This window comes from Panthera leo, chromosome A3 (genome assembly GCF_018350215.1).
Source record: "Panthera leo isolate Ple1 chromosome A3, P.leo_Ple1_pat1.1, whole genome shotgun sequence".
Taxonomy (NCBI): Eukaryota; Metazoa; Chordata; class Mammalia; order Carnivora; family Felidae; genus Panthera; species Panthera leo.
In genome coordinates this window covers 72,539,170-72,566,849 of record NC_056681.1, presented here as the reverse complement: position 1 = coordinate 72,566,849, position 27,680 = coordinate 72,539,170, and the positions used below count along the sequence as shown (strand labels likewise).

The 27,680-nt window shown below is 39.1% G+C and overlaps 1 protein-coding gene across 6 annotated transcripts in view; it reads right to left on the bottom strand.

Moving 5' to 3' along the window:
• Positions 1-27,680, bottom strand: part of ACYP2 (acylphosphatase 2) — a 278,791-nt gene that overhangs the window by 209,783 nt on the left and 41,328 nt on the right. For 2 of the 6 annotated variants that reach the window (XM_042932275.1, XM_042932274.1), the window contains exon 2: positions 22,960-23,083. The exons of the other annotated variants lie outside the window; for them this stretch is intronic. In XM_042932275.1, the coding sequence (XP_042788209.1) occupies positions 22,960-23,013 (54 nt within the window). In that variant the 5' untranslated portion in view covers positions 23,014-23,083. The remainder of the gene's footprint in view (positions 1-22,959; positions 23,084-27,680) is intronic. 6 annotated transcript variants of the gene reach the window in all.

Sequence of the window (27,680 nt, the reverse complement as noted above, 5' to 3'; positions counted from 1 at the left end):
TTATATTTAACTTTAGAGAATCACTAGATAGTCAATTATGTGTTTTAAGTTTTACTTTCCTCTGAGGGCTGGCTAGTCCACCGTGTAGACATATCAATAAGTGTGGGACAACGTGCATAAAAAAAATCACTTTATTTATTTTTTTAATAACTTTGTTTACAGTTTATTTATTCATTCTGAGAGAGAGAGAAACAGAGCATGGGGGGAAGGGCAAAGAGAGAAGAGAGAGAATCCCAAGCAGGCTCTGCGCTGTGCTATTACCGCAGAGCCCTATGTGGGGCTAGAACGCATGAACTGTGAGATCATGACCTGAGCCAAAACCAAGAGTCAGACACCCAACTGATTGGGCCACCCAGGTACCCCCAAAAGTAAATCACCTTAAAAAATCACTTTCAGATATAAATTCAAAGTTGAGATGCTTTAAAAAAAATTTTAGGTGTAGTTATCACAGATTTTCCCCCTTAGTAATGAATAATTTGCTAGACTGAGTTCTAGGAATACCTGAAACCCAATTTTTTTACTAGCAGGTAACAATTCATATTAAGTAGGCTCTCTCTCTAAATATATTCTCCTAGTCTCATCTTTCAACATTATCTGCTAAATTTAACCACAGATGCTTTTTTTTCCATAAATGGTCTTAAGCAAAGCTATTCTAAAGAGGGGAAATGAACAATGCAAGATAGAATTAAATCCTGATTTTATTTCTTATTTTTCTCTCTGACACTGAAGAACTTATTTCAGCTTCTTGTTCTGTAAATTTTATACAATTGCAATACCTCACAGTGCTGTCTTAAGAAAAAAATAAAATGTGAAGACTGAGAAAAATTTAAAATTGCCATGATGGTTGGTATTGCTGTTTGTAACATTGCTCTGCTTCTAGGAACACAGACATCATTTGCCCTAGACTTGACTTTCAAAATATTCAAAATTCAGGGCCTCAAATAAGTTAATAATATCTGTATTTGTATAATGCTTTATAGTTGATAAATGTTCATTTGATACTTATAAATGTTACATAATGAAGGTGCTACCATATAAGGAGACAGAGGCTCTGAGATGTCAAGTGATTTGCCTGAGTTCACACAACTGGTAATAAATCTAGGATTCAAAGCTGGGATTCAAACCCTATCTTTTGACTCAAGATCCATTATTTTCCCTTTATTGTAGTGGAGCTTATCTGATGTTTTAAAAAGCTTCTGATCCCAGGGGCACCTGGCTGCCTCAGTCAATACAGCACACGACTCTTGATCTCAGGGCTGTGAGTCTGACCCCGATGTTGCAGGTAGAATTTACTTAATAAAAAAGTAAGAAGCTTTTGATCCTATTTCTCATCCTAATTTATAGGACCCATATGGAAGAATCCATTGAAAAGTGTTAGATCAACTTTCCTGGACTGATGAGAGATTCTGATGTCTTCTTTTAACCAGCTAAATTTTCAATCCTTTTAACTACTTCTTTAAATCTTCACTCTACTTATTCATGAACTTATTTATCTATGCGTTTACATCTATGAGAACACATAACATGATGTGTTCAATTCCAAAACAGTATAATACATTCTGGATTGATACCAGTTGAGGGAACACAGAATTAAGGGGAGGAACAAATTATGAGTCAGACGATTTTGTGGCACAGTGATTTGGCATGGGCCCAGTAACACATATCTGGGTTCAGATTAGGAGTTCTAAATGTGGACCTCAGTTCCCTTAAGTGTAAAGTGGAGTCCACAATATCTATTTAACATGGTTAAGGTGAAAATTAAATAAATATATGGTGTTGGGGGGGAGTGTATAAATATATATTTATTAGTGGTTGACAGAGAAATTGATATAAAATAAGTGCACAATAAATAGAAATTTTATTATTTTGGTGGGGAAGGTTGTAAATAAGTCAGGTTTAGAAGAGGTATTAAACATGGCTTGATCCCCATTGAGGAGGCTGTGAACACCAGTAAGAAACACTAGTTCCTCAATTTCCAGATGTCAGGTCACAGTATAAGTGCTGATGCTAGTGGACTTTAGGCAATAACTCATTCAACCAAGGATGTACAAACAAGCCCAGAAGGGCATTTAAGCAATGTCCCTAAACAGAAAACAAAATTGAGAGTTTTCTCATGAATGGAGACGCTGCATATCACTTTCTAGCTACCACCTGTTCAATGTTTTATTCACCAGTTATGTGTAAGAAGCAGAGCCCATGCACAACAGATGGCAGCCTAATTCTGGCTTCTCTAAAAAGGTTTTCCTCCTACTCATAACAGCCCAAGGATATGTTGATGTGAGTGCTGCAGATGATGAATCCTCAGTACTGAATACTACTTAACAGTGTGACTCAGAGACCAACTGTGTTTCTCCTCATTGGTGATAGCCAAGCACTGAAACACGGTCTAAATTCAGAGTCTGGATCTGAAGACAATTTATGTGCAACTCATTATCCAACTCCAACAAGTTTATGCATATATAGAAAGCATAGAAAGATGAAAAAATAATTTTGACCAGACATTAAGCCCTTGGTAGGGATCAAGGCTTTAAACAAAATAGTTGAATCTGTGGAATCAACACTGGTTCAGGAAGCAGAAAAGTGAGGACTACCTTTAATGTCTCTGTTTTCCTTAACCTTCCCCACATTCAATCACAGAAGCTCACTTGCTAAACAATCCTCATGTCCATGTACTTCTCTCTGTCTCCACTGCAATCGCCCTTTTGGTCTAAACTAAATACATTTAATCTCTTCAGTGCAGTCTGAAAGATTTTTCCAACATGCAAACTTGATCTGTCACTGACCCCATTCTATTCCTGCTGCTTTAAAGCTTTAAATAGCTTCCCTTTATTTCTATGGTAAAGGTCAAAACATTTAGCATGGCTATCAAGGCACAAAGTTCTTAGTTACCACAGTGTGCTTAGTTATCAGGTTTCTTAGTTACCAACAACGGAAATTGTTTCTGGCTGATTTAAAGAGCAAAGAAATTTATTAAGAAGTATTGCCACTTGGAAGAAATTGACGCCAGCCCATCAGGCAACAAAGAAATTAATAAAAGGATGTGAGCTGCCCAGAAGGCTGAGGGCCAAGCTGAGGAAATGGATGCCACAGCTGGCACAGCCAACACCCTGGAAAGCACTGCTGGAGTCACAGCCATACCTGCCAAGACACGAAGAAAATTCTTCACTACTCTGCTTCTAGCTCCAGATCCAAAAACGGGGTGGGTGCTTTTGATTGGCTGTGAATACACCTAGCCACCTGGAGCTGAGTTTCTAGAATGGGAAGCCAGCCAACCTCCGAACAACACTGCTAAAGTGGGGCGCTCCCCAAACACAAGAAGGAGGAGTCTCACATGCTGAGCAACCAAAGCAAAGAAGAAAAAAGAAAGAAAGAGCATGACAACCTATGACCTAGGATTTGGCCCTTGCCTCCCCCTCCAACATCATCTCACTCCGCCTTTCTCCCTATCTCCAGCTGTGCAGTCCTTTCTTCAAACACGTCCACTCCTGGGCTCTTCCCTTTGCCTACAGTGCTCCCTTCTCCATCGACAGCTCCACACCTCACTTTTGTGCAGGCTCATGGATCAGTCCAGGTGCTGCTAGGAAAAGGACACCACAAACACGGATGAGTTCAGTGAGGGCACTATTTACAGAGACACGGTCCTGTGAAAGGAAGCCAGCCTATGCCCTGCCCTAGCAAGAGCAAGAGGCCCTATCACTCCACACCTGAAGGAGAAAAGGATGGGGGGTTATTAGAACCCAGAAGGAATGGCTGTGCCCTTCAGCAAAGAAAGAAGTCAGTCTATACTGTCAGGGAGGGAGAATAAATATTCTGACCTCACTCTACTTCCACCCTCTAACCTCCGGCTGATGCCTCTAATTGGACAAACCCAACCTGAGACCAGAGGGACAAGTTGCCTGTTGATGGAGATTACAGAACTACCTCTTGGAGCACAGAGCATGACCAGAAAGATGGAAGGTACATCTGGAAAAAAATGCAGGGTGTTCAATGTCCTTTGTTTTAGGTTCCTTTCCTTAACAGTACTTACTCTATTTTTAAAGATATTACCAACTTATCTCTAATTTTAACTATATAACCATAAGTGGTTTCTAAATTTATTATTAACATTAAAAATTAGGACTAAACCACTGTTTCCCCAGGAACTAGCATAATGCCTGACATGTAGACAGGCCTCAAGAAATATTTCTTGAATTAATGAAAGTATCTTCAATATGGAATATTGTGCCTTCATCAGTCTAATTCTTGAGGCTTTCATAACTAGAATAGGGAAATCATGCCTTCCTACTTCCTTGTTAGCCAGGCTCTTTCCCAGTTTCTTCTTTGTTCACCTAGTAAAATGGCCTATAATTGTAAAATCTCTGAGATCCTGCCTAGACTGAACTAAAATTTATTTTTATTTTGACCAAACTTTCTCCCGCTATTTTTTCTAGGTAATTTATTGAGAGCTTATTCTATGGCATCTATTTAGAAAGCTACCTGCCTTTCTCAGGCTTCGTGATAAACAGAAAGTTTAAAGCACAATGCACAGCACACATTTCAGCTCAAACCTTTTGCCTTTGTGCTGTATTAAAATATGCCTTGAAACAGGGATAATGCCATATGATGAATAACATATGGTACATGACCATCCCTATTCATATATGGAAAATATGCTAATGATATCCTGTACAAGAAGTAAAAGTGGAACCAGATTTACTTTTCCTATATATGTTTATCTGGATTAAACATCTGAAAATACTGATTTCTAATGCCACAGAGGGAGTTATTTGGAGACTGAGCAGAGATGGCTGGTGTGCAAGGCCAGTTACAAAATAATCCACTGGAGGGAGATAGGAGTAATCCATGATCTGGCTGGTCAGAGAAAAAGTAATGTTGAGGGCTAAGAAGAGATGTTTAGGGAACATCAAGAGAGGTTCCCCAGGTCAGAAGAACTCACACCTACTAGATGTGGGAAACAGACTCATCTTCCCCCAATATTACTTTCACTAGCACATCATCTTGTTTTTACTGGCCAGAGCTTTATCAGGCCCAATGCCCGCCCCCTTTTTAAAAAAATTTTTTTAATGTTTCTTTTTATTTTTGAGAAAAAGAGAGAGAGACAGAGCACAAGCAGGGGAAGGGCAGAGAGAGAGGGAGACACTGAATCTGAAGCAGGCTCCAGGCTTCAAGGTGCCAGCACAGAGCCCGATGTGGGGCTTGAACCACAAACTGTGAAATCATGACCTGAGCTGAAGTCTGACACTTAACTGACTGAACCACCCAGGTGCCCTCAATGCCTTCTTTGTGTAACAAACATTTAATAATGCCTCCTCTGCTAGCCTGAAATGAAATTCATAGATAATATAATTTACACAAAACATTTTTAAAACCAGTGTAGGGGCGCCTGGGTGGCGCAGTCGGTTAAGCGTCCGACTTCAGCCAGGTCAGGATCTCGCGGTCTGTGAGTTCGAGCCCCGCATCAGGCTCTGGGCTGATGGCTCGGAGCCTGGAGCCTGTTTCCAATTCTGTGTCTTCCTCTCTCTCTGCCCCTCCCCCGTTCATGCTCTGTCTCTCTGTCCCAAAAATAAATAAAAAACGTTGAAAAAAAAAATTTTAAAACCAGTGTAATGACCTAATTATAAAATAAAAGATAAATAAAGTACACTTACAATAAAATAATGTATAACTCAGAATGTAAATTCTTAGGCACTCAGATTCTGCCTATGGGTAGAATCATTGTGAATGCAACAACCACAAATGCATATCATGTTGTACTGGAGACTCAAACACCATGAACAGTGTTATTGTCAGAGACACGCATTTTCAAAATAGTGAGTACCTCTTGCATTCCCCAGAAAACAGTGTGCAATCTTTTCTTGTACGTACATAATATGTACATTCCAGGACAATTCCGCGATCTTAAAAATATGTAAAAACTACATAAAACTTCATATAAAATGGTGTTGGGTTCTAGGCAAAGAAAATTGTAAGTTTTACACCTACATGAAAGTCCTGTAGGATGTTCAAAAGTCTCTTTCAATTCAAAAAACACATTTTTTGATGTATGGGTTTGTCTTGTACATTGCAGAACATCTCTGGCCCCAGCCCACTAAATGCCAGCACATCCTCCAATCATTTTAACAGGCCAAAACAGGTCAACAAATTTTCAAGATGTCCCAAGGGTGTATAGTGTCTCCTCTATTGAGAACTGGAGGACTCAGTAATCAGTTTTCTGACTATGATAGAATCACTGTGATGCTATCAGTATGTGACATTCTAAACCTTCCTTTGGCTGGTACAATTCTTTCCAGCAGGCCCAGAAACAATATCCTTCTACCTTAAGAAGAAGGAAAAAAAAAAAAAAAAAAAAAAAAAAAGCTTATGAGAAGGATACTGGAGCAGCTCACTCAATTGGAGAAGGAGCTGAACAAGAAAGCCTCAGTGTATCACTTAGGATTAAGTTCCACTAAACATGATAGAAAACAGTGGCTTAATGAAAACAGAATTTTAATTCTCTCTCACATAACCTGAGCCTGAAGGCAAAATGTCCAGAATTTGTATAGCAGCCCTGCTATATACCATGAAGTTCCCTGGAACCCAGGCTCATTGGACCATTCTTAACATGAGTCCCTTGTCCTCATAGTCCAAGATGATAGCAGACCACAAGAAAGGATAAAGAACCAGGAAAATCCCAATTATCTCCTTAGGAAGGTTCTCAGAAGCTTCCACAAGACAATTCTACTTATACTTCATTGCCCAAAACTTAGTCACAGGGCCATGCCTAGCTTTAGGAAGGCTGAAAGGTATTTATTCTGGGCATTCATAAGACTAGCTGAAAATTCTATTACTAAAGAAGAGAAAAGAACAGATATTGGATGACAAAGTAACAATCAGTACCCTGCTTGCAGGGGGAAGGAATCAAGGCAGCTCTGGGGTTCCAGCTGACAGCATTGTATGTGCATATTCAATGCTGGCAGCAGCAGAGATTTATGACCATGTTGCACTGTAATCCAGGGGTGTTCTTGGCTGTTTAGCTTTCCTTGATGTGGTGGGCTGAATAATGGCTCCTGAAAATCTACCTCGTATTCCCTGGAAACTGTGAATACATTACCTTACATGGTAGAAGGAACTTTGAAGATGTAATCAAATCAAGGTTCTTGAGATGCAGAGATTATCCAGGACTATCTGAATGGGTGTACTGTAATCACAAGAGTATAGAAAGGAGGCAGGAGATCAGAGAGAAAAAATGTGTCAACAAAACCAGGAGACTGTAGGGAAACAAGGAGGGAGCAGCCTCTAGAAGCTGAAAAGAGTTAAGGAAACAGATTTTTCCCTGAAGCCTCCAGAAGGAGCAGATCTTGATTTTACACTTCTGACATCCAGAACTATAATAAAATAAATGTGTGTTGTTTTAAACTACTACATTTGTAGTAATTTGTTACAGCAACAGTGGTAAACTAATACACTGGTAACTGATTATTTTCCAAACCTGATTCTAAAACCATCTCATAAAATTTCATGAATCACCTAGTTTACTGCTATCAAATCCCTTTCTTACGCTAGTTTCCAGGCTAGCACAATCATGTGCCATCCCTCCAGGGGTTACCCATAAAATAAAATAAAATTAAATTAATTAAATTAAATTAAATTAAAACTCAGCACCATCAGCAATATTTGGTCTCTATTTGCCCCTGCTAAGGAGTCATGTTCTCATGATAGTAAAACCAATTTTCCAGATTAGATCACATGCCCATTCCTGTGGTCAGGGGCTGAGGTCCTGTGACTGGCAGCCCCACCAGAATCACATGGATTAGAGAAAAGGCAGTTTGCTCAAAGTAATAAAGCACGTATTTTTACCAGGGGAGGGAAGAAAATAATGCTGGCCAATCAAAACCAACACATTTTTATTAATTTAATATTTCACAGACACAAAAGACATCTCCATATCCATGAGCCAGATTGTCAACATCAAAAACCAGTAAGGGACTTCCAATTAAATATGGCAGATAAACTAGATGTGTTTGTCTCCTTTTTTTAATTTTGGAAATCCCACCAAAAAAAAAAAAAAATGGGACAAACCTCAGGGGCAGATAGGAAATGAACATCAGCAGAGGAAAAACAACACATTTTTGAAAGCTAGGAAACAGATGGAAGAATGGTAACAGATATTGCCGAGCAAAAGAAGCTAAACCCTAAATAAGCAAAGAGGTGGATACCAAGAAGCAGGCAGCCAATTTGCCCTACAGACATTCAGAAAGGTTAAGGACTTAGAAACATGAGTATTTCCTGTGCATAAAAAGAAGCATTTCATGTCTCATTATTAAATATGTGGATAGAGAATTTAATAAAATTCTGTCTTGTAACTAAAATATATTTGAACAAATAAATTAGTATACCCAACTTACCTCTGGAGAATATTGTTAGATTATTAAAATATAAGTAGATAACCAATGACTACAAGATATTTGAGGAAAACCTCCAACATCAACAATAAAGCCCAGAGGCAACAAAGATAACACAAAGAACAAAACAAATCTTTATTAAAAATTATAGTTGATATCATCAGAGAGATAAAAGGTATTATATTCATTAAACAAGAGGAGGACAGTTGTTTTAAAACAGGAATAATCAGAACAAGAAAAATAAAATTAAATGGAAATTAATGGAAATTAAAAATATGGTCTTGAAATAAAAACAGTCAAAAGAAGTGTTAGAAGATAAAAGCAAAGAAATCTAGAAAAGTAAATCAAAAGATAAAAAAGATGGACAATAGGAGGGGAAAAATAAGATGCTTAAAGTATCTTTCCAGAATGCCCAACATCAGATTGATAGGATTTTTGGAAAGAGAAAATGGGGGAAAAAACTGATGGGAAAAAATCATTAAATAAATCAAACAAGAAAATATCCCAGAGCTGAAAAACATGAAATTTAGCCATGCAATTTCAGATAAAAAGTCCACTAACTACCCAGCCCAATGAATAAAAAAAGACTTACATCGAATTACAGAATAAAATTTCAGGATGCTAGGAATACATTTAATGGAGCGCCTGAGTGGCTAGTCAGTTAAGCATCTGACTTCAGCTCAGGGCATGATCTTGCAGTTTGTGAGATCGAGGCCCACATCAGGCTCTGCATTGATCTAGCAAAGCCTGCTTGGGGTTCTCTTGCTCCCTTTCTCTCTGCCCCTCCCCCACTCTCTGTCTCACTCTCTAAATAAATAAATAAATAAATAAATAAATAAATAAATAAACTTTAAAAAAGCTAAAACTTCTAGAGGGTTGGGGGAGGGGGTAATCACAGAAAAAGGATCAGGAATCAGAATAGGCATCAAACTTCTTGACAACAATGGAGCTCAGAAAACAACAAGGGGATTCGTCTCCAGTTCTGAGAGGAAGTTATTTTCATCCTAGAATTCTATTCCTATGCTTAAGTAACAATCAACTATGAGGGTAAATATCCAAAGATGCCCATGCACTCTTTCTTAGGAAGCTATTGAAGGATGGGTCCCAGCAAAATGAGGGACCTGACCAAAAAATATATATACATATATGGAAGCTAGGAAACATAGAATGTCACACATAAAACTAGTAAAGATGGTCAGTTCTGGGATGACAATCCAGGCATCAACCAGTCCAGATAAGAGCAAGAGGACAGAAATAATCGATAGATTATCTGAAATGTTAAATGTAGTATTGATAAGCATCTGAAAACCTAATGAAACATTTGGTAAGATTGACAGAAAACTGATAAAATGAAAAACCAGCCAATTCTTAACTCTAAAGAAAAGTTGTACAATGAAGAAAAAGTAGTCAAATATACTTACTTGGCTTACCAATGACCAACACTTAACATAATAATGTAAATATTAAATATTGAATTAGCTAGACATTAGATTAGATGATATTAAGAGGATAGGGGAAGGGAAGTATGTGTGTGGAGTTAATAGACAAAGCCTAAAATTTATAAACCAAGAAATAGCAGTATAGATATAGGCATAATATAATCAGGAAAACTGCCAAAGAATTCAAAGCCTCAGCTGTGGAGAGGGAGAAAGCACTGCTTTTTTTTTTTTTTTTTTTTAAATATATATAAGCTTTGTAGTATTATTTAATATTTTGTCTAAACTTAATTTTAAAAAATTTATACTGCGGCCACCTGGAAGCCTCAGTTGTTGGAACATGCAACTCTTGATCTCAGGGTTGTGAGTTCAAGCCCCATGTTGGATTTAGATATTATTTTAAAATAAAATCTAAAAACATAAAAAATAAAATAAAATCTTAAAAAAAATTTTATACTGTATCCCTCCAAAGAAAAGAACCAATGAGAACAAATCCACAGATTATTCATGTGTTAGCTTGTATTGGGCATTAATGCCAACACCCTGTCTGGTTCAAATTATCTTCAGATTTCAACATTTGCTGAATTTAGAAAAAGCTCATTGCTCCATATGCCCTGTCTCCTTCAAAGATCAGTATTTGAATTTCTAAAGAATTACTCACAGTGGGTAAAACGTTCTCTCTTATTTCCTGTATGTGATCAGTGAATATCCCAAAGCATGCCGTATTTTATAACATTTGTTTTCTGAATATTCATTTATTCTCCATATTAACAACTACCCCTCTGTTTGGCATTTGATAACCAAATGAAAAGCCTCTCTTGCTCTGCTCTGCCTTGACTTGGCTCTCCCTCATTCCCCTCAAAGACTTTGACTCCATTATGTCATTCAGGGCCTTCTCTGCTCTCGCTCTCTCTCTCTCTCTCTCTCTTTTTTTTTTTAGTCTCTGTGCTGACAGCAGAGATCCTGATGTGGGGCACCAACTCACAAACCACGAGATCATGACCTGAGCCAAAGTTGGACATTTAACCAAGTGAGACACTCAGGAGGTGCTCCCCTAACTCCTAATTTATGTAAGTAATTCTTATGTTTCACCTTCTAAATTGCCAAAGTGTTCCATAAATAACAGTATTGTCTATATTTTTGCAAACAACAAATACATATGCATTACAGTAAAGAAGTTTATAAATTCAGAACCTATTAACAATCTAGAGTAAATATACTTTTAGCATAATAAAATGTACTTTCCTGATAGAACAAAATCTGTCAGTGACTGTGTAACAGTAAACAATGATCTCACAATTGAATTAATCAAACATAGGTTTAATATTCATTTCTTTTTTAAAAAACAATATTCATGGGGCACCTGGGTGGCTCAGTTGGTTAAGTATCCAATTTCAGCTCAGGTCATGATCTCGTGGTTCAAGAGTTCAAGCCCTGCGTGTGGCTCTGTGCTGACAGCTCAGAGCCTGGAGTCTGCTTCAGATTCTGTGTCTACCTCTCTCTGCCCCTCCCCTACTCTCTATCTCTCTCTCCCCAAAATAAATAAACATTAAAATTTTTTTAATAAAAAAATATTCATTTCTATATATGGGCATTTTCTCCTCAAAGTGTTTCTGACAGGTTCTGCCATACTGAGAATAACTTATATACCAAAGCCTCTGAGAAACTGGAAAGGGACATATTCAATAAAATTCAGTATTTACGTTAAAGACTCCCTTTAGCTAATTAGTGATTTTAGGAAAGCATTAGAGGGGCAAATAAAATGTTCTCCATCCATGATTCTTCATTCATGATTATGACTCAGTCAAAAATAAACTCTGGTACTTGTATGGATTTCTAGCTGGGAAAAAAATGAGATGCATAGCTGGAAAACAAAATGTGAAAACAGTAAGAAAAATTTCATAACTGGGCACCTGGTGACTCAGTTGGCTAAGTGGCTGACCTACCTTGGCTCAGGTCATGATCTCGTGGGTTCGTGAGTTCCAGTCCCTCATCGGGCTGTGTGCTGACAGCTTGGAACCTGGAACCTGCTTCGGATCCTGTGTCTCCCTTTCTCTCTGCCCCTCCCCCACTCTGTCTCTCTTTTGTTTCTCAAAAATAAATAAACGTTAAAAAAATTATTTTTAAATCCATCACCAGGAAACCCCAAGGGGCTAGTCAGTGTACTTTATGGTTCAAGTCGAAATTCATATATCCTTCCCAGGCACCCATATACTTGGGGGTGGGGGAACACACTAGAAACCTATTTTGCCTGACTTGGATAATAGCTGTCATTTCCATTTAATTTTAATTCAATTTAAAATTAATTTTAATTTAATTTTAAGGGTGATTTTGGTAAATTACTTGTCATACACCATTCTCTTGTTTTCTTTTTTTTAATGTTTATTTATTTTTGACAGAGAGAGAGAGAAAGAGCAAGCACAAATGAGGAGGAGGCAGAGAGGGAAGGAGACACAGAACCCTAAGCAGGCTCCAGGCTCCAAGCTGTCAGCACAGAGCCTAATGTAGGCTCATGAACCATGAGATCATGATCTGAGCCCAAGTCAGACACTTAACCGACTGAGCCATGCAGGCTCCCTTGTTTTCTTAATGCAGGAATCAACAGATGATAGAGCAGAATAGACCAGATAAGCAGAAATGCTTTTTGGGAAAAAGAATACATAACTTGAAATCAGAAACTGTCCCAGAAAATCCAGAACATGTCACTGAAATATGCACCATTATAAACACAGGGAAAGACACCATTTAGTCAAAGAATACAAGGTTCCATTTAAAGCTCATTTAGCCATCTAGAATTCAACTTCATTTTCTAGGCAAAAAAAATTTTTTAAGAGAAATAGAAATGTATGTAGTACAGGTAATTATGCTTCTATTATCCGCAACAAACATGTGCTCTTGCTAATGGATGCAGTCTAACCTAAATTTGTCTACTGATGTCGACAAACCTGTGGAAAGAATGTATGCTTTTTTTTTCAATTGTATCCTTGACCATGGACAAAGAAGTCAGAAGCATTGCCTGTGTTACCAGGCCATGAGTGGTGATGTCCTCTAAGTTGCCTATCAGATCAACAGAAGACTAGTTCCACCAGCAGCTTGCCTGGTTCCACTCTCTAATTAAATACACTATTTCTTTTCAAAGCAGGGCCTCATTCTGTGGTCAGGCTCCTGAAAGAGGGCCAGCTCTTTTCCCTGTTCCCTGAAGAACTTTCTCAGATGAATACCTCTCTTGAAGTCAGTTGCATTAATCCAAAAAGAGTACACATTTTGGAATCAGAGGGATCTGAATTCAGATTATTTGCTTAACTTCTCTAGACCTCTGTTCCTATATATATAAAATGACAGAAATAAGAATATCTACACTTTACATATGGGGGTACTATACCTGAGGGTACTAAATCTACATTAAAAGCCTGTGTGTTTATCACAAGACATGTTATAAAATCATATTTAATTTTAGTTTGTGCCCACTCTTTTTCTACTTGACTTCAGAATTAGACTCATGTCTGGAACACTTAAAAGCTCTTGCTCTCTCCACCAGACTAGACCTCTGGGTGCATATAATTTGTTGAACAACAGATATGCTTAACATATCTTGGGCTATTATGTAATATATGTAGGAAAAGAATGGCTAGAAGAATAGGTTTTGGAGTCAGATAGACCTGAGTTCAAATTCAGCCTCCACCAGAACGATAAACGTATGTCCTTGAGGAGGTCAGTTAATCTCCCTGAGCCTCTATTTTTCTTTTATAAAATAGAATAGTACATTTTCAACCTACCTAGCAAATATTTTTGAGGTATTGAAATTGGATAATATATATCAAAATTCTTTATAAACAATAGAATGTTCTGCAAAACAATAGAATGTGATTGCTTTATTATCATCATTGTTATTATAAATAATACTTAATTTTTACAATTTCTGACAGATGATTTAGAAAAAAGAAATTATCTCATTCAAGAAAAGCTAGTTATAGCACAGTCAGCTCTTTCCTATACTGAAGAAAAGACAAATTTAATAAATATTTAAGTAAAGAATACTAGTCCAAGAGTTAGAATACAGCTTCTAGTCTACATGCAAACACTGACAATTTCTTGGACAAATCTTCCCAATTTATTTAGCTTGGTTTTCTTGTCTCAAAATAATTCCTACCTCACTATGAGGACAAATATAGAAAAACAATGGGAGAGTAGCCAAATCCTTTAAACAAGCCTCCTGTATTCAGATGAGTTTTTTGTTCCTTCCTTCTTTAGGTAAGTGGTTGTGAGCTATCGTCTGACCTTGGTTATACACCTTGTTTTATGAGCAAGACTGCTATCTTATACAATCATCAGAGATTTATAGATGTGGTCCAGTTAACCAAGGAGATCTTTAAGGAATACTGGAGGATCTCAGCTTCACTCTTTAACTAGAGCATGGTTAACAAATACTGGTATGTTAGAAAGACTGTTGAGGGGCACCTGGCTGGCTCAGTTGGTTAAGCATCCAACTCTTGATTTCGGCTCAGGTCATGATCTCACGGTAGTGAGATGGAACCCTGCGTTGGGCTCTGTACTGGCAGCTCAGAGCCTGCTTGAGATTCTCTCTCTCCCACTCTCTCTCTCTGCCCCTCCCCCTACCACACACGTGGATGTTCTCTAAATAAACAAATAAACAAACAAACATTGAAACAAAAGAAGACTGGGACACCTAGGTGGCTCAGGCGGTTAAGGGTCCTACTTTGGCTCAGGTCACATTCTCAAGATTAGTGGGTTCCAGTTCCATGTCAGACTCTGTGCTGACAGCTCAGAGCCTGAAGCCTGCTTCGATTCTGTGTCTCCCTCCCTCTGACTATCCCCCATTCGTGCTCTCTCTCTCTCTCTCTCTCTCTCTCTCTCAAGAATAAACATTTAAAAAAGAAGAAGAAGAAGACTATTCAAACCACAACCAGGTAAAAATCTAAAAACTATGCAGAATAAGAGAAACAGAACATTCAAGAAATCTAAGATTAGTCAGAATCTCACAGAATCTCAGCAGAATCTCATAAGAACTTCAAACTTCCTTTTCAGACTCAGGAAATTTTCTTTAAAAGAAAAAGTTAGATGGGGAACTTGGCTGGTGAGGTTGATAGAGCATGCAACTCTTAATCTCAGGATCATGAGTTCGAGCCCTATGTGGAGACTACTTAAAACTTAAAAAAATATATTAAAAGAAAAAGTTAAAAATGCATTATTGGCAAGAATCAGAAAGAAGCAAAGAAAGAATCTTCCCCCTTTTTTTCTGTATTAAAACACGTCTCACTTAGAAACTATGTGGCTATTATGCCATTTTTAAGTGGGAAGCTCAATGAAAAAAGCTGTATTTTACATCTCAGTACAAGTAATACTGTTTCCAGAATAACTCCTCTGACTTCACTATAGGCAGATGTCTGAGAAACGTTTTGAACCTTTACCAGCTCCAGGTTATGACATGTACTCAGCAGCTGTCCCTTCATCATACAGGAAACTCCCCTTTCTCAGAACTCTACCTGAGCTACAAGCCAGGACCTAGGGCCTGGGGTCTGAGTTACTGTTAGGGCTTCTCTACTGACTAGATCCTCTACCCAGAGCCTGGGCCAGTATTATCATCAAGTTTCCTGACAGTAAATTGCTTTCATCTCTTTCTTGAAATGAGATTTAACAAAAGACCAAGAACACCTGTGCCCTCTCCCAATGAAAATAGATTTTAATTAGTCACAGCCAAATCAAGAGCAGAAACCACAGAGTAATTTAAATAGGGGAAGTTTAATATAAAGAATTACTGAGCAATGATAGGAGGGTAACTATAAAGATGGAATGAGAGCTGTGAGGGGAAATGAAGAACTAAGGGAAAGAACCATAAAGAGAAAAGTGTGGGGGTGCCTGGGTGGCTCAGTCGGTTAAATGTCCAACTCTTGGTTTCGGCTCAGGTCATGATTTTGCTGTTCGTGGGTTCAAGCCCTATGTTGGGCTCTGTGCTGGCAGTGCAGAGCCTACTTGGGATTCTCTCTGTCCATCTCTCTCTCTGCCCTTCCTGTGCTCTCTCTCTCTCTCTCTCAAAATTAAGTAAATAAACACTTAAAAAACACAAGAAAACAAGAAAAACTTGAAGGAGGTCAAACTTCAAAGCTCATTAAAGAAGGTGTGATCACAGCCCACTTGATGGCAGAGAATTTGCCTAGGCCAGGGATGGCCCAGAGAGGTGCCAGGAAAGCAGAAACAACCCTCTGGACACAGGTCAGCCAGAGCTGGTGGGCAGGCTGGGCATGCAGAGGGAAACAGGTAGAGAGAGAGGCAGAGTACAGAGGGTCACTGCAGGTGTGAGTCCTGGAATGTATGGTGTCCATGGCAGGACAGTCATGGGACACAGGTGAGGTAAAGCTAATGGGGAATGAGGGAGACATGCAAAGAGTGAGATGACCTTCCACTGTGGGCAATGCTGGGGTTGGGACCTGCAGAGGCTTCCACCTCTGCATAGAGTTTGAACCAGAGTAGTTCTGAGCCACTGAATAGGACAAGGCTGAACATCCGGTTCATTAGACAGCCATCCTGATGGGGCCCCGGCATGCCCATGCAGAGCAGCGACCCCAGCTGAGTTGAAAGCTGTGCTGTCTGCTGCTTCCAGCCATACTGCTGCTGTTTAAGACAAGATCTGAAGAAGTCACATAGCAAAAGTTACACCCTACAGGCACTTAGCACTGGACCGAGCAGTGAAAAAGGAAGCATCCTCTCAATAAGCCTAAGAAGCCATCAGAACCAAGAAGAAAAACCTTGTTCTCCTTCAGTGTCTCTCTCTCCAGCACCCTCTACCAATAAAACATTGTGACAGCTGCCAAAGGAAAAAATATTTAAAGGGCCCAGACCCATTCTAATGGATTAGTCCATGAAGGGAACCGAGAAGCAATAAATTGATAATCAGCACGTTCTCTTGCTGAAGACCTCCAGTCTTCAGATGCCCAAGTTAATTACTCTATCTGATGTCAGATAATTACTGTATCTGACAGTCAGATGCCCAAGCTAATTATCCTATCTGCTGTCACCTAGAATTTATCTTGTCCCCGTGTGCCACCTGCTTCCATCAGCTTCCCAATAACTCTCATCTCACCCATCCCTATGGGCACTTAACAGGGGATCTCTCAGAAATAGCTCTACTGTCTCATAATTGTGAACTAGTGGAGCCCTCTGGAACCAGTGGAAGATACAGTATTGCATAGCTCCTTAAAGGAATCTGATAGCACATTCAAAAGTTGAATTAGAGGGGTGCCTGGGTGGCTCAGTCAGTTAAGCATCTGACTTCGGTTCAGGTCATAATCTTGTGGTTTGTGGGTTTTAGCCCCACATCAGGCTATGTGCTGACAGCTCAGAGACTGGAGCCTGCTTCAGATTCTGTGTGTCCCTCTCTCTCTGCCTCTCCCCCACTCATGCTCTGTCTCTCAAAAATAATAAACGTTGAAAAAAAGTTGAATTAGAAATTAGACTATTTTATGGATAAAGGACCTGAATGTGAGACAGGAAACCATCAAAACCTTAGAGGAGAAAGCAGGAAAAGACCTCTCTGACCTCAGCCGTAGCAATCTCTTACTCGGCACATCCCCAAAGGCAAGGGAATTAAAAGCAAAAGTGAATTACTGGGACCTTATGAAGATAAAAAGCTTCTGCACAGCAAAGGAAACAACCAACAAAACTAAAACGCAACCAACGGAATGGGAAAAGATATTTGCAAATGACATATCGGACAAAGGGCTAGTATCCAAAATCTATAAAGAGCTCATCAAACTCCACACCCGAAAAACAAATAACCCAGTGAAGAAATGGGCAGAAAACATGAATAGACACTTCTCTAAAGAAGACATCCGGATGGCCAACAGGCACATGAAAAGATGTTCAACATCACTCCTTATCAGGGAAATACAAATCAAAACCACACTCAGATATCACCTCACGCCAGTCAGAGTGGCCAAAATGAAGAAATCAGGAGACTATAGATGCTGGAGAGGATGTGGAGAAACAGGAACCCTCTTGCACTATTGGTGGGAATGCAAATTGGTGCAGCCGCTCTGGAAAGCAGTGTGGAGGTTCCTCAGAAAATTAAAAATAGACCTACCCTATGACCCAGCAATAGCACTGCTAGGAATTTACCCAAGGGATACAGGAGTACTGATGCATAGGGGCACTTGTACCCCAATGTTTATAGCAGCACTCTCAACAATAGCCAAATTATGGAAAGAGCCTAAATGTCCATCAACTGATGAATGGATAAAGAAATTGTGGTTTATATACACAATGGCGTACTACGTGGCAATGAGAAAAAATGAAATATGGCCTTTTGTAGCAACGTGGATGGAACTGGAGAGTGTGATGCTAAGTGAAATAAGCCATACAGAGAAAGACAGATACCATATGGTTTCACTCTTATGTGGATCCTGAGAAACGTAACAGAAACCCATGGGGGAGGGGAAGGAAAAAAAAAAAAAGAAGTTAGAGTGGGAGAGAACCAAAGCATAAGAGACTGTTAAAAACTGAGAACAAACTGAGGGTTGATGGGGGGTGGGAGGGAGGGCAGGGTGGGTGATGGGTATTGAGGAGGGCACCTTTTGGGATGAGCACTGGGTGTTTTATGGAAACCAATTTGACAGTAAATTTCATATATTAAAAAATAAAAAATAAAAAAAAATAAATGTATTTTTAAGGTCAACCAATCAAAAAAAATAATAATAAATAAATAAAATTCTCTATCTAAAAAAAAAAAGAAAAAAAAGAAATTAGACTATTTTAACTATGAATAGCAATTGTAAATAATGTGATTTTCATGGTCTACAAATTGTTTTAAGTTTCTTTGAAACATTTTTGAAGATGAGGAAGAAAACTTTTCATATTAACACAATAAAATCATTCTACTATTTAAAAAAGAAACTAGGCAATTTTTAGAGTTATAGGATTGTTCTACAGGGCACTGGGGTAGTATACACATAATTGCATTTTTCAAAACACATACAGCTATATATTACAAAGAAGGAACTTTAATGTATGCAAATTTTTAAAAAATCAGCTGGGATATTAGAAGATCCTAGAATGGAATGCAGAATGTGAAAAATGAATCTAACTATATGCATGACATAACCTTTCTGAAAGGGGCGGGGAAAGAGCTGACCTAAAATAACTGGAAAGTGGTATCATGACTGGAAACAATAAAGCTAAAGATAAAACATAAAGGTAAAAAGAATTGTATATAAATACTGTAGTCTAAAAATTGGTTTCTTATAGGGATACAGGTTAATAATTCTAAAAGTACCTCACATCTATACTAGGGCGGGAAAAAACAATTTTAAAAAATTGATAATAGGAGGCAGGTTCTTCACAGTTAAAGGAAAAAGTTACAAATAAACAAGGGGAGAAGCTAGAAAAAATACTGTAATACCAACTTAGAGCTGCAGACATCAGTACGAGCTCATGTTTCATTTAACATACAATGGATAGAGGGTAGATAGGTATAGATATGTGTATATACATAGGAATACATGCATACATTCCCTCACTGTGTCCACTGAGAAAGACTAAAAGCACGGTCTTCCTTTCCCACCAACAGCAATGAGCACACCTGTGTCCAGATCTTGGTTTCTTTCTTTTTTTTTTTTTAACTTTTTTTTTTTTTAACGTTTATTTATTTTTGAGACAGAGAGAGACAGAGCATGAACGGGGGAGGGTCAGAGAGAGGGAGACACAGAATCTGAAACAGGCTCCACGCTCTGAGCTGTCAGCACAGAGCCCGACGCGGGGCTTGAACTCACGGACCGCGAGATCATGACCTGAGCCGAAGTCGGACGCTTAACCGACTGAGCCACCCAGGCGCCCTCAGAGCTTGGTTTCTAAAAACCATTCTCCAGTAGAAGGAACCAGAGCTACTTGGAGAGATGGCGGATTCTAGGGCTCAGGCAAGGAAAATACAAGATGAGCTTGGAGAAAATTAAGTATAGTGCCAGAAAGTGAGGAAGCGCTCAGATAACAAAAGTGACACATGAGCCATTCTGAAAGAGCTCCTAAAAGCCAAAGCTGGAAAATTTTGAACAAGAGTATGATTTGGAGCTGTGAAGATGAATTTTTAAAAAATATATATTATTACAAGAGTGGAAAGTGGCTGTTTCTTGGGGAGTAAGAAGCAGGAGAAAGGCAGAAACTGTTGTTTTTTGTCAAATGCCTTGGAATATAATTTGATGCTTTAAACCACGTCCATATTGGCTTATATAGCTTTGAAAGGAAAAAAAAACACACATAAAAAATAAGAAGAATGTGGGGCTAACAAAGGAGGATTTTGACAAGAGAGGGTTTGTTTAGTTGGTTGGTTTGGTTTCTCTGCTTTATTAAAATGAAAGACAGTAGTTTATGTGGGATAGAAAACCAATAGAGGGAAAAAATAAAACTATGGGGATAAAAAGAAACAATTTAGGAGCACCTGGGAGGCTCAGTCAGTTAAGTGTCCGCCTCTTGGTTTCAGCTCAAGTCATGATCTCCCAGGTTTATGAACATTGGGCTCTGTGCTAACAGCAGGGAGCCTGCTTGGGATTCTCTCTCCCTCTCTCTCCACCCCTCCCTTTCTCGAATGTGAATGTTCTTTCTCTCTCTCAAAATAAATAAATAAAGTTAGGGGGGAAAAATTTATAAAGGCAAATATCTGAGGAGGCAAGGCAATCTTGTAATTTGTTGGGAAGATTTACAAAGGACCAAGGACAGCACTAAATTCACTATTTCTAACCTACCTCAGGACAGAGGTCAACCCATCTGTAATCTCCAAAAACCTCTGTCCTGGTCCCCTCTTGTTTCTTGAGCCCTGAGTTGCACCCACCCTTGCCTGGTGTGGGGTGCTCTCTCATAAATTGCAAAGGTGCACTCAACTGTCAATTTCAAGTCTGTCACTTCCTTTTCTAAGTGTCAATTTACAAGTGGCAACGATTTGGCAGATTTAGGCACTGAAGTCCCCTAAATAAACACAATACATGTGAATGTACTTAACGCCACTGAAACTATACACTTAAAAGTGGTTGTGACTGGGGGGCCCTGGCTGGCTCATTTGGTAGATTATGCGACTCTTGATCTCAGGGTTGTGAGTTTGAACCCCATATTGGCTGTGGAGATTACTTAAATAAATATTTTTTAAAAATGGCTGTGATGGTAAATTTTATGTTATATAGTTCTACTATAATAAAAACATTTTTTTAAGTAGTATACAAAATTAGGGAGAGTCATCTCCAAATCCATAATGCTGCATTTATCAGATTATGTTGAATGATGGAGTAAAGCCCAAAGTTAAAATGTTTAGAAAGTGATGGGAGAGCAATTTTACCTTCACATGTAACCATGGAACTAGCCTTGGTTGGGAGAAAGAATTCACTTCCCATATCACATGGGCAATTTTGTCTTCCTAGCAACTGGAGAGTTTTCTTTCAGAATTATGACTCAACTCTTTGGAGGAAAGTTCCTTATCACAATATGGTAGCCGAGGTATTTCCACTAACTGGAATACTCGTGACATATTTAATACATTAAAACCTTTTTTTAAAAAATCCATTTCACATTTAAAAAATTTGTTCTAAACTTCAGAAATAATTTTAAAAGGGCACATACTGCCAAAGACTACTTTTAATTATAGTAATAAGCAAGGAATTAATAGGGGGTATTCAGTCAAATGGAAGAAAATGCTTCCACTTGGCCTTACTTCCACATTTCATTCCTCACTCAGCCCAAACTATATTCTAATACAATACAATCAATTTACTCATGACAAGGTAATAATTAATTTGTAGTCCTAGCAAAATGGGTCTGGTGATTTTTTTTTGACTTGCACCTCCTTTGGTTGAGAACATTGCATTAAATAACTGTATGGCAAATAAAATGACTTGGCAGGCCCACACAGCGAAGGAAGTATTTTCAATAGCAAGTTGCCTTTATATGGGCGTATTTCTACATTCTAAAATAATGTCTCCATTATCTTGGTTAGAGTTAAACTCTTTAAATCTATAAGAAATATGTGATGAAGGAGTGTGTGTGATGATTCACAGATCTGAAATAACACCTACTCTCCTTTGGTTCTGGCACAAAATGTGTCAGTGAAGCCTGCAATTAAGAAAATTATCTTGGCCTGTCTTGCCACAGGGATGGTGACATCAATACACACACAACCAGAACACAATGTGTTAGAAAGAATGAGTTTAGAAAACAATTCTACCCCAGCACTGCTTGGTGCCTTGGTGCCTTTGCAATGTCCTCCAGATCTTTGTCATTAATAATAACACTAATAATATCGACTGAATACTGTCATATTGCTTTTTTTTTTTTGTCTTCACAACATATTGTTTCTTTTAGTCTTTCTTTAGTCTTCTGTTCATCTTCTACCTATTTAGGAGATGGTACCATTATGGCTCCTATTTTACAGATTAAGAGGTTGAATAAGTAGCCCAAGATCATAAAGCTAGCTACTGGTGGAGCTTGGATTTGAACCAAATCCTCTGAGAGAGATTTAGAGGTTCTCTCTCTTCACCAGAACTGGTTACATAATTTGAAGGGCCCAGTATAAAATGAAAATGTGGGGCCCCTGTTCAAAAATTGTTAATAATTTCAAAATGGTGACAGCAGGGCATCAAACCAAGTGTGGAGCCGTTGTAAACACAGGTTACATACCCATGAAGCTTGCCCTCCTCTTAACCATATGACTTTCCTCCATCATGTCCTTTGTCTCCATACCTCAGCCTAATTCACTACCTATTTGTTCCAAACCACAAGTCCACTGTAAGGGATCTTGCAGAGATTCATGAGAGACACATATCCAGTCTGGAGAAAAACAACACGTATTTCTCAGTCAATTCTTTTACTTGCTGAGATCTCACATTATGCTCAACAGCAGAAAATATCCCATAATTTTCTAAGTTTTGAAGATCAAGCCTTCTCTTTGGTTGGTCTCTAAAACCTCCCTTTTAGTCTGTTTCTGTCTTTAAAAAAGTCACTTTGCCATTTCCCACTGCAATTTTAAGCATATAACATCATGGTGTCATGCACTGCTTTTTCCCACTGTGATTATTTGCAGCTGCTTCAACCTAATGATGGGAAAAGGCCTCAGATCCTTATAATTGTAGGGTCCTGATTAATGAACACTTTACCTCTCTGGATCTTCTTTTGAAGATCTTTCCAAACCTTTCACTTGGCACCTTCATTCAAATGGAATGTCTGGAGCTTGGTGGATGGCATGTTTTCGTGTAAACCTTCTACTGTCCAGCACACATCCTGAGAACAAAGGAAGTCTGTTTGCAGTGTGTATGGAGGAACAGGGACATGCACTTTACATTTTCAGGAACAGCAGTGGGTTGTGTGTGTTTATCTAGGATGGGTAGAGTTTGGAGGTGGAAGGCTAGAAGACAGAGAAAGCATGATCTCCGCCCCTGGCAAACATATCCACCTAATTTGATGTCTAACCCCAGACTCTCCCATCCTCACATAACTTCACTATGATTTCCTTTTCCACAAGAAATCTTGGCTGTTCCTATCTTTAATTTCTTTCTAATATGGGGTAAGGCAGATGGAAGCAGCCCCCAACTGAGATTCTTCATACTTTAAGATTTAAATGTGGGCTCCTGAGATTGATGCCTCCCTACCGCTTATGCCTAAGATTGGATGAGATTGTAGATAATTTGTGAATTTGCCATGGAAAAGATAAGGCACAATCAAATATCTAGAACAGTAGTTGTTAGGATGCCTCAATGGCTCAGTCAGTTAAGCATCTGACTTCAGCTCAGGTCATGATCTCATGTTTCTCTCTCTCTCCCTCTCACCCTGCTCCTCCCTCTCCCTTTCTCTCAAAGTAAATAAATAAACTCAAAAAAATAGAACGGTAGTTGTCAATCATAAAAGACCCCTATCCCTTTTTATAACGAAACACCTCCTTCACTGTCCTGAAATGAAATTCATCTGTGATACAACCTACCATCACACAGAAAAACCTTCTTAAAATTAACATAAATGTTCTATGTGCGACATAAAGAAGAAATAAAATTAGAGTTAGGGTCTATGTTCAAATAACTATAAATAGGTTTTTCACCCACATCATTGCCCTGAAGGACATGTGAAAGACAGGCAGGATAATCTCTTTGTTCTATGGAACTGTCCCACACATCTGTCAATCCTGGCTCCTAGCCACCAAATACCAGTTAGCATGCCTTCACATTCAATCACAAATGTACCCATGATTCCCAGAACACCTCCTAAATGATGGGACTGTCCCTGTAGAGAACCACTGTTGTGACTAGAAGTGCCTGTGTATTGGGTTCCTTTGGATTCTCCCTTGGTTAGGATTTCCAGCTAACAGGGAAAGATATGCTTGCCATTCTCCCAGGCTAAGAGTTCTAGGGCTGGCAAGCCTAAATTTCGACCAACGTTGCATCTTCGACTTGTACACAACTATTTTTAGGCCACTAGTTTTAATATAGTGCACATACACACTCCATAGTCACCAAGGTCTCTGACCATGTTGGGATGAGCACTGGGTGTTGTATGGAAACCAATTTGACAATAAATTTCATATTAAAAAAAAAAAGGAAATGTTCAAGCAACAACAACAAAGAGAAATGTTTAAATAATTGGTATAATACATATATCTTTTGAATAATTGTTTATAATAAAGAAATTGATATCAAAAAAAAAAGAATAACAAGGCTTTGGTCAGGGAGGGGCCATACTACATATATAAAGTGAAGGAGAAAGAACATTTATTTTGTGCCATATTTAAAATCTAGGGAGAGGACAATGATGAGTTTGTCAGTGTGGTAGGTTGCTAAGAAAGGCTGGTTGGACTTGTACCTTGGTTCTCTCTGACCCTGAGCTCAGATTAAAGGAAGCATTATAAACACTTTTTCCCTAGTCACAGACAGGTACTAATATTTGCCTCGTTTCTGCCTGCTGGCTACAAAATTGGAGGCAAACAGGGACCCAAAGGAAATAAGAGTCCCCTCACCATCATGCCTCTTGATATACACTCCTAATGAGGATTCCAAACATTTTTCAGGCACTTATAAAGATGCTGAGTTCTGGCCAAAAAGAAAAAGGAAAAACAAAACAAAACAAAACAAAAAAAACAACATATGTTTGTGGAAACTTCTGTGAGTCACTCTCTAGCATTTACCAGAGGACAGTGTTTTGCTGCCAGAATAAACTAATATTTGAATAGAAGATGAATTCTAAACAATCTAAGGGAAAACTTAAGTAACAAAATCCCTCTTCACCATGACCTATGACATAATATCTGCCCCTCTTCAATTATTCTCATCCAACATGTTTACTAACTTAACCCCATGCCTGGTTTCTGGACTGTACAGTTCTTACATGGGCCATTAAGAATCAAGTGTGTTAGGGGCGCCTGGGTGACTCAGTCGGTTGAGCGTCTGACTCTTGATTTCAGCTCAGGTCATGATCTTTCGGGCCACGAGTTCGAGCCCTGTACCGGACTGTGCATTGACAGTAGGAGCCTGCTTGGGACTCTCTCTCTCCCCGTCTCTCCCACTTGAATGTGTGCACCCTCTCTCAAAATAAATAAATGAACTTAAAAGAAAAAAAAAAGGGGCGCTTGCATGGCTCACTCGGTTGAACGTCCAACTTCAGCTCAGGTCATGATCTCACATCCGTGAGTTGGAGCCCCACGTCAGGCTCTGTGCTGACAGCTCAGAGCCTGGAGCCTGCTTTAGATTCTGTGTCTCCCTCTCTCTCTGCCCCTCCCCTGCTCATGCTTTGTCTCTCTCTGTCTCTCAAAATGAATAAACGTTTAAAAATTTTTTTTAAAAAATCACGTATGATAAATCGATGGATAGAAGAGAAAAAACATTCCAAATGGGGACAGGCACCTGGGTGGCTCAGTCAGTTACGCATCTGACTAATTTTGGCTCAGGTCATGATCTCAAGGCTGGTGAGATGGAGCCCCACTTCAGGCTTCTTCTGATTCTCTTTCTCCCTCTCTCTCTGCTCCTCCCCTGCTTGCAAGTGCTCTCTTTCTCTCTCTCTCTCAAAACAAATAAACTTAAAAAAAATAAAAGCAAGAAAGAAATTATTTCTAAAAATGGGGAACAATTCATTCACACATGCATGCATTCTTTTTTTACTCAGATTAAATTCATTTATATTACATTACATGTGCCCTCAGCTCCCTTGACCCCTATGACACTTCGAGATACTCACTTGATTAAACAATGACCCTTGGGGCTCCCGCATGGCTCAATCATTTGAGCGTCTGACTCTTGACTTTGGCTCAGGTCATGATCCCAGGGTCATGGGATCAAGCCCTGAGTCAGGCTCTGCACTTAGCATGGAGCCTGCTTAAGATTCTCTCTCTTCCTCTGCTCCTCAGCCCCTCTCCCCTGCTCACATGCTCTCTCTCTCTTTCTCTCTCTCAAAAACAAAAACAAAAAATAATGACCCTTATTAAAGGTACTGTTTCCCATAGTGCCTTCTGTGCATGCTAAATGTGGCTGGCAAAGAACCAAACTATGCTGAGAGATCCCACTTGAATTATGATCATAAATCTCAAATAGACCCTTAATGCTGCCAGCAATCAAACTGTTTCCCTAGTCCTTTTAGTCTCCCACTCACCCAGGATATATTTTATACCTTCTCTGTTCTGCAAACCTCACATACCCACTCACCGCCCATTTTCATTCCCTGTCGATGGCCTTGCTTTTGATTTCACTAAGAAAATAGAATGAATCAGAAGAGAGCCCCCACAAACACCCACTACCCGCATCAGTGCCACATCCTGGGTTTCTTTCCTATGGAAGTAAGCACTTTGTGCCCCTAGAAAAGGCCACTTTCTCTCCTTGTACACTAGATACCACTTACTCTCACCTACTCAAGGAGATCACTCTAGTAATTATCTTCTCAATTCTTTCTTTTTACTGGATCTTTTCCATCAACTTACAGACATTATTTCTCCCACCTTTGAAAAACCTTCTCTTAACCCCAACTTCTTCCTCCAGCTACTACTCTCATTTCTTTCTTCCTACAGGTTGTCTATATTCACCATCTCTAATATCTTCCCATTTTCTCTTAAACCTAATCCAATCAGATATTTATCCAATCTGCTTCAATTAAACTGCCCTTATCAAGGTCACCTTGACTTCCCTGTGGCAATATCCAATGGCCAAGTCTCCATCTTCACCTTAATTGATCAATGAGCAGAATATGATCACCCTCTCATTCTTGAGTCACTTTTCCACCTGGCTTTGGAAGCTGACTTAACCTAGTTTTCCTCTTATCTCCCTGGCAGTTCTTTCCAGTCTTCTTTGTTAGATTCTCTTCATCTTTTTGATATCCAAAACTTGAAGTATTCCAAGATCCAGTCCTTGGACCTCTTCCCCTTTCTATCTTCACTCACTTATTTGGTCTCATCCAGTCTCATGGCTTTAAATACCATTTATTGTAGCTGTGTCCAGCCTGCATTCCCTGAACTCCAGGCTCACATATCCAGCTGCCTCTTTAATATCTCCACTGGGATGATTAATAGACATCTCAAATTTAACAAGTCCAAAACTGAACTCATGATATCTTCCTGCCACCCTACCACCAAACGGTTTCTCTTCTACTCTTCCCCAGTTTCTCAAGCCAAAACCTTGAGGTTTTGATCCTTGATGCCTCTCTTTCTGTCACACTCCAGATCTGATCTGTCAGCTTAACCTTCAACATGTGTCCAGAATGTGGCCACTTCTCACTATTTCTACTACTACCACTGCTATCACTCACCTAAATTAGTTGCAGGAGCTTCCCAACTGTCTCCAGCTTCCATCTTTGACACTATTCAGACCCTACTCAGCGCAGAAGCCAGAGTGATACTGATAAAACACAA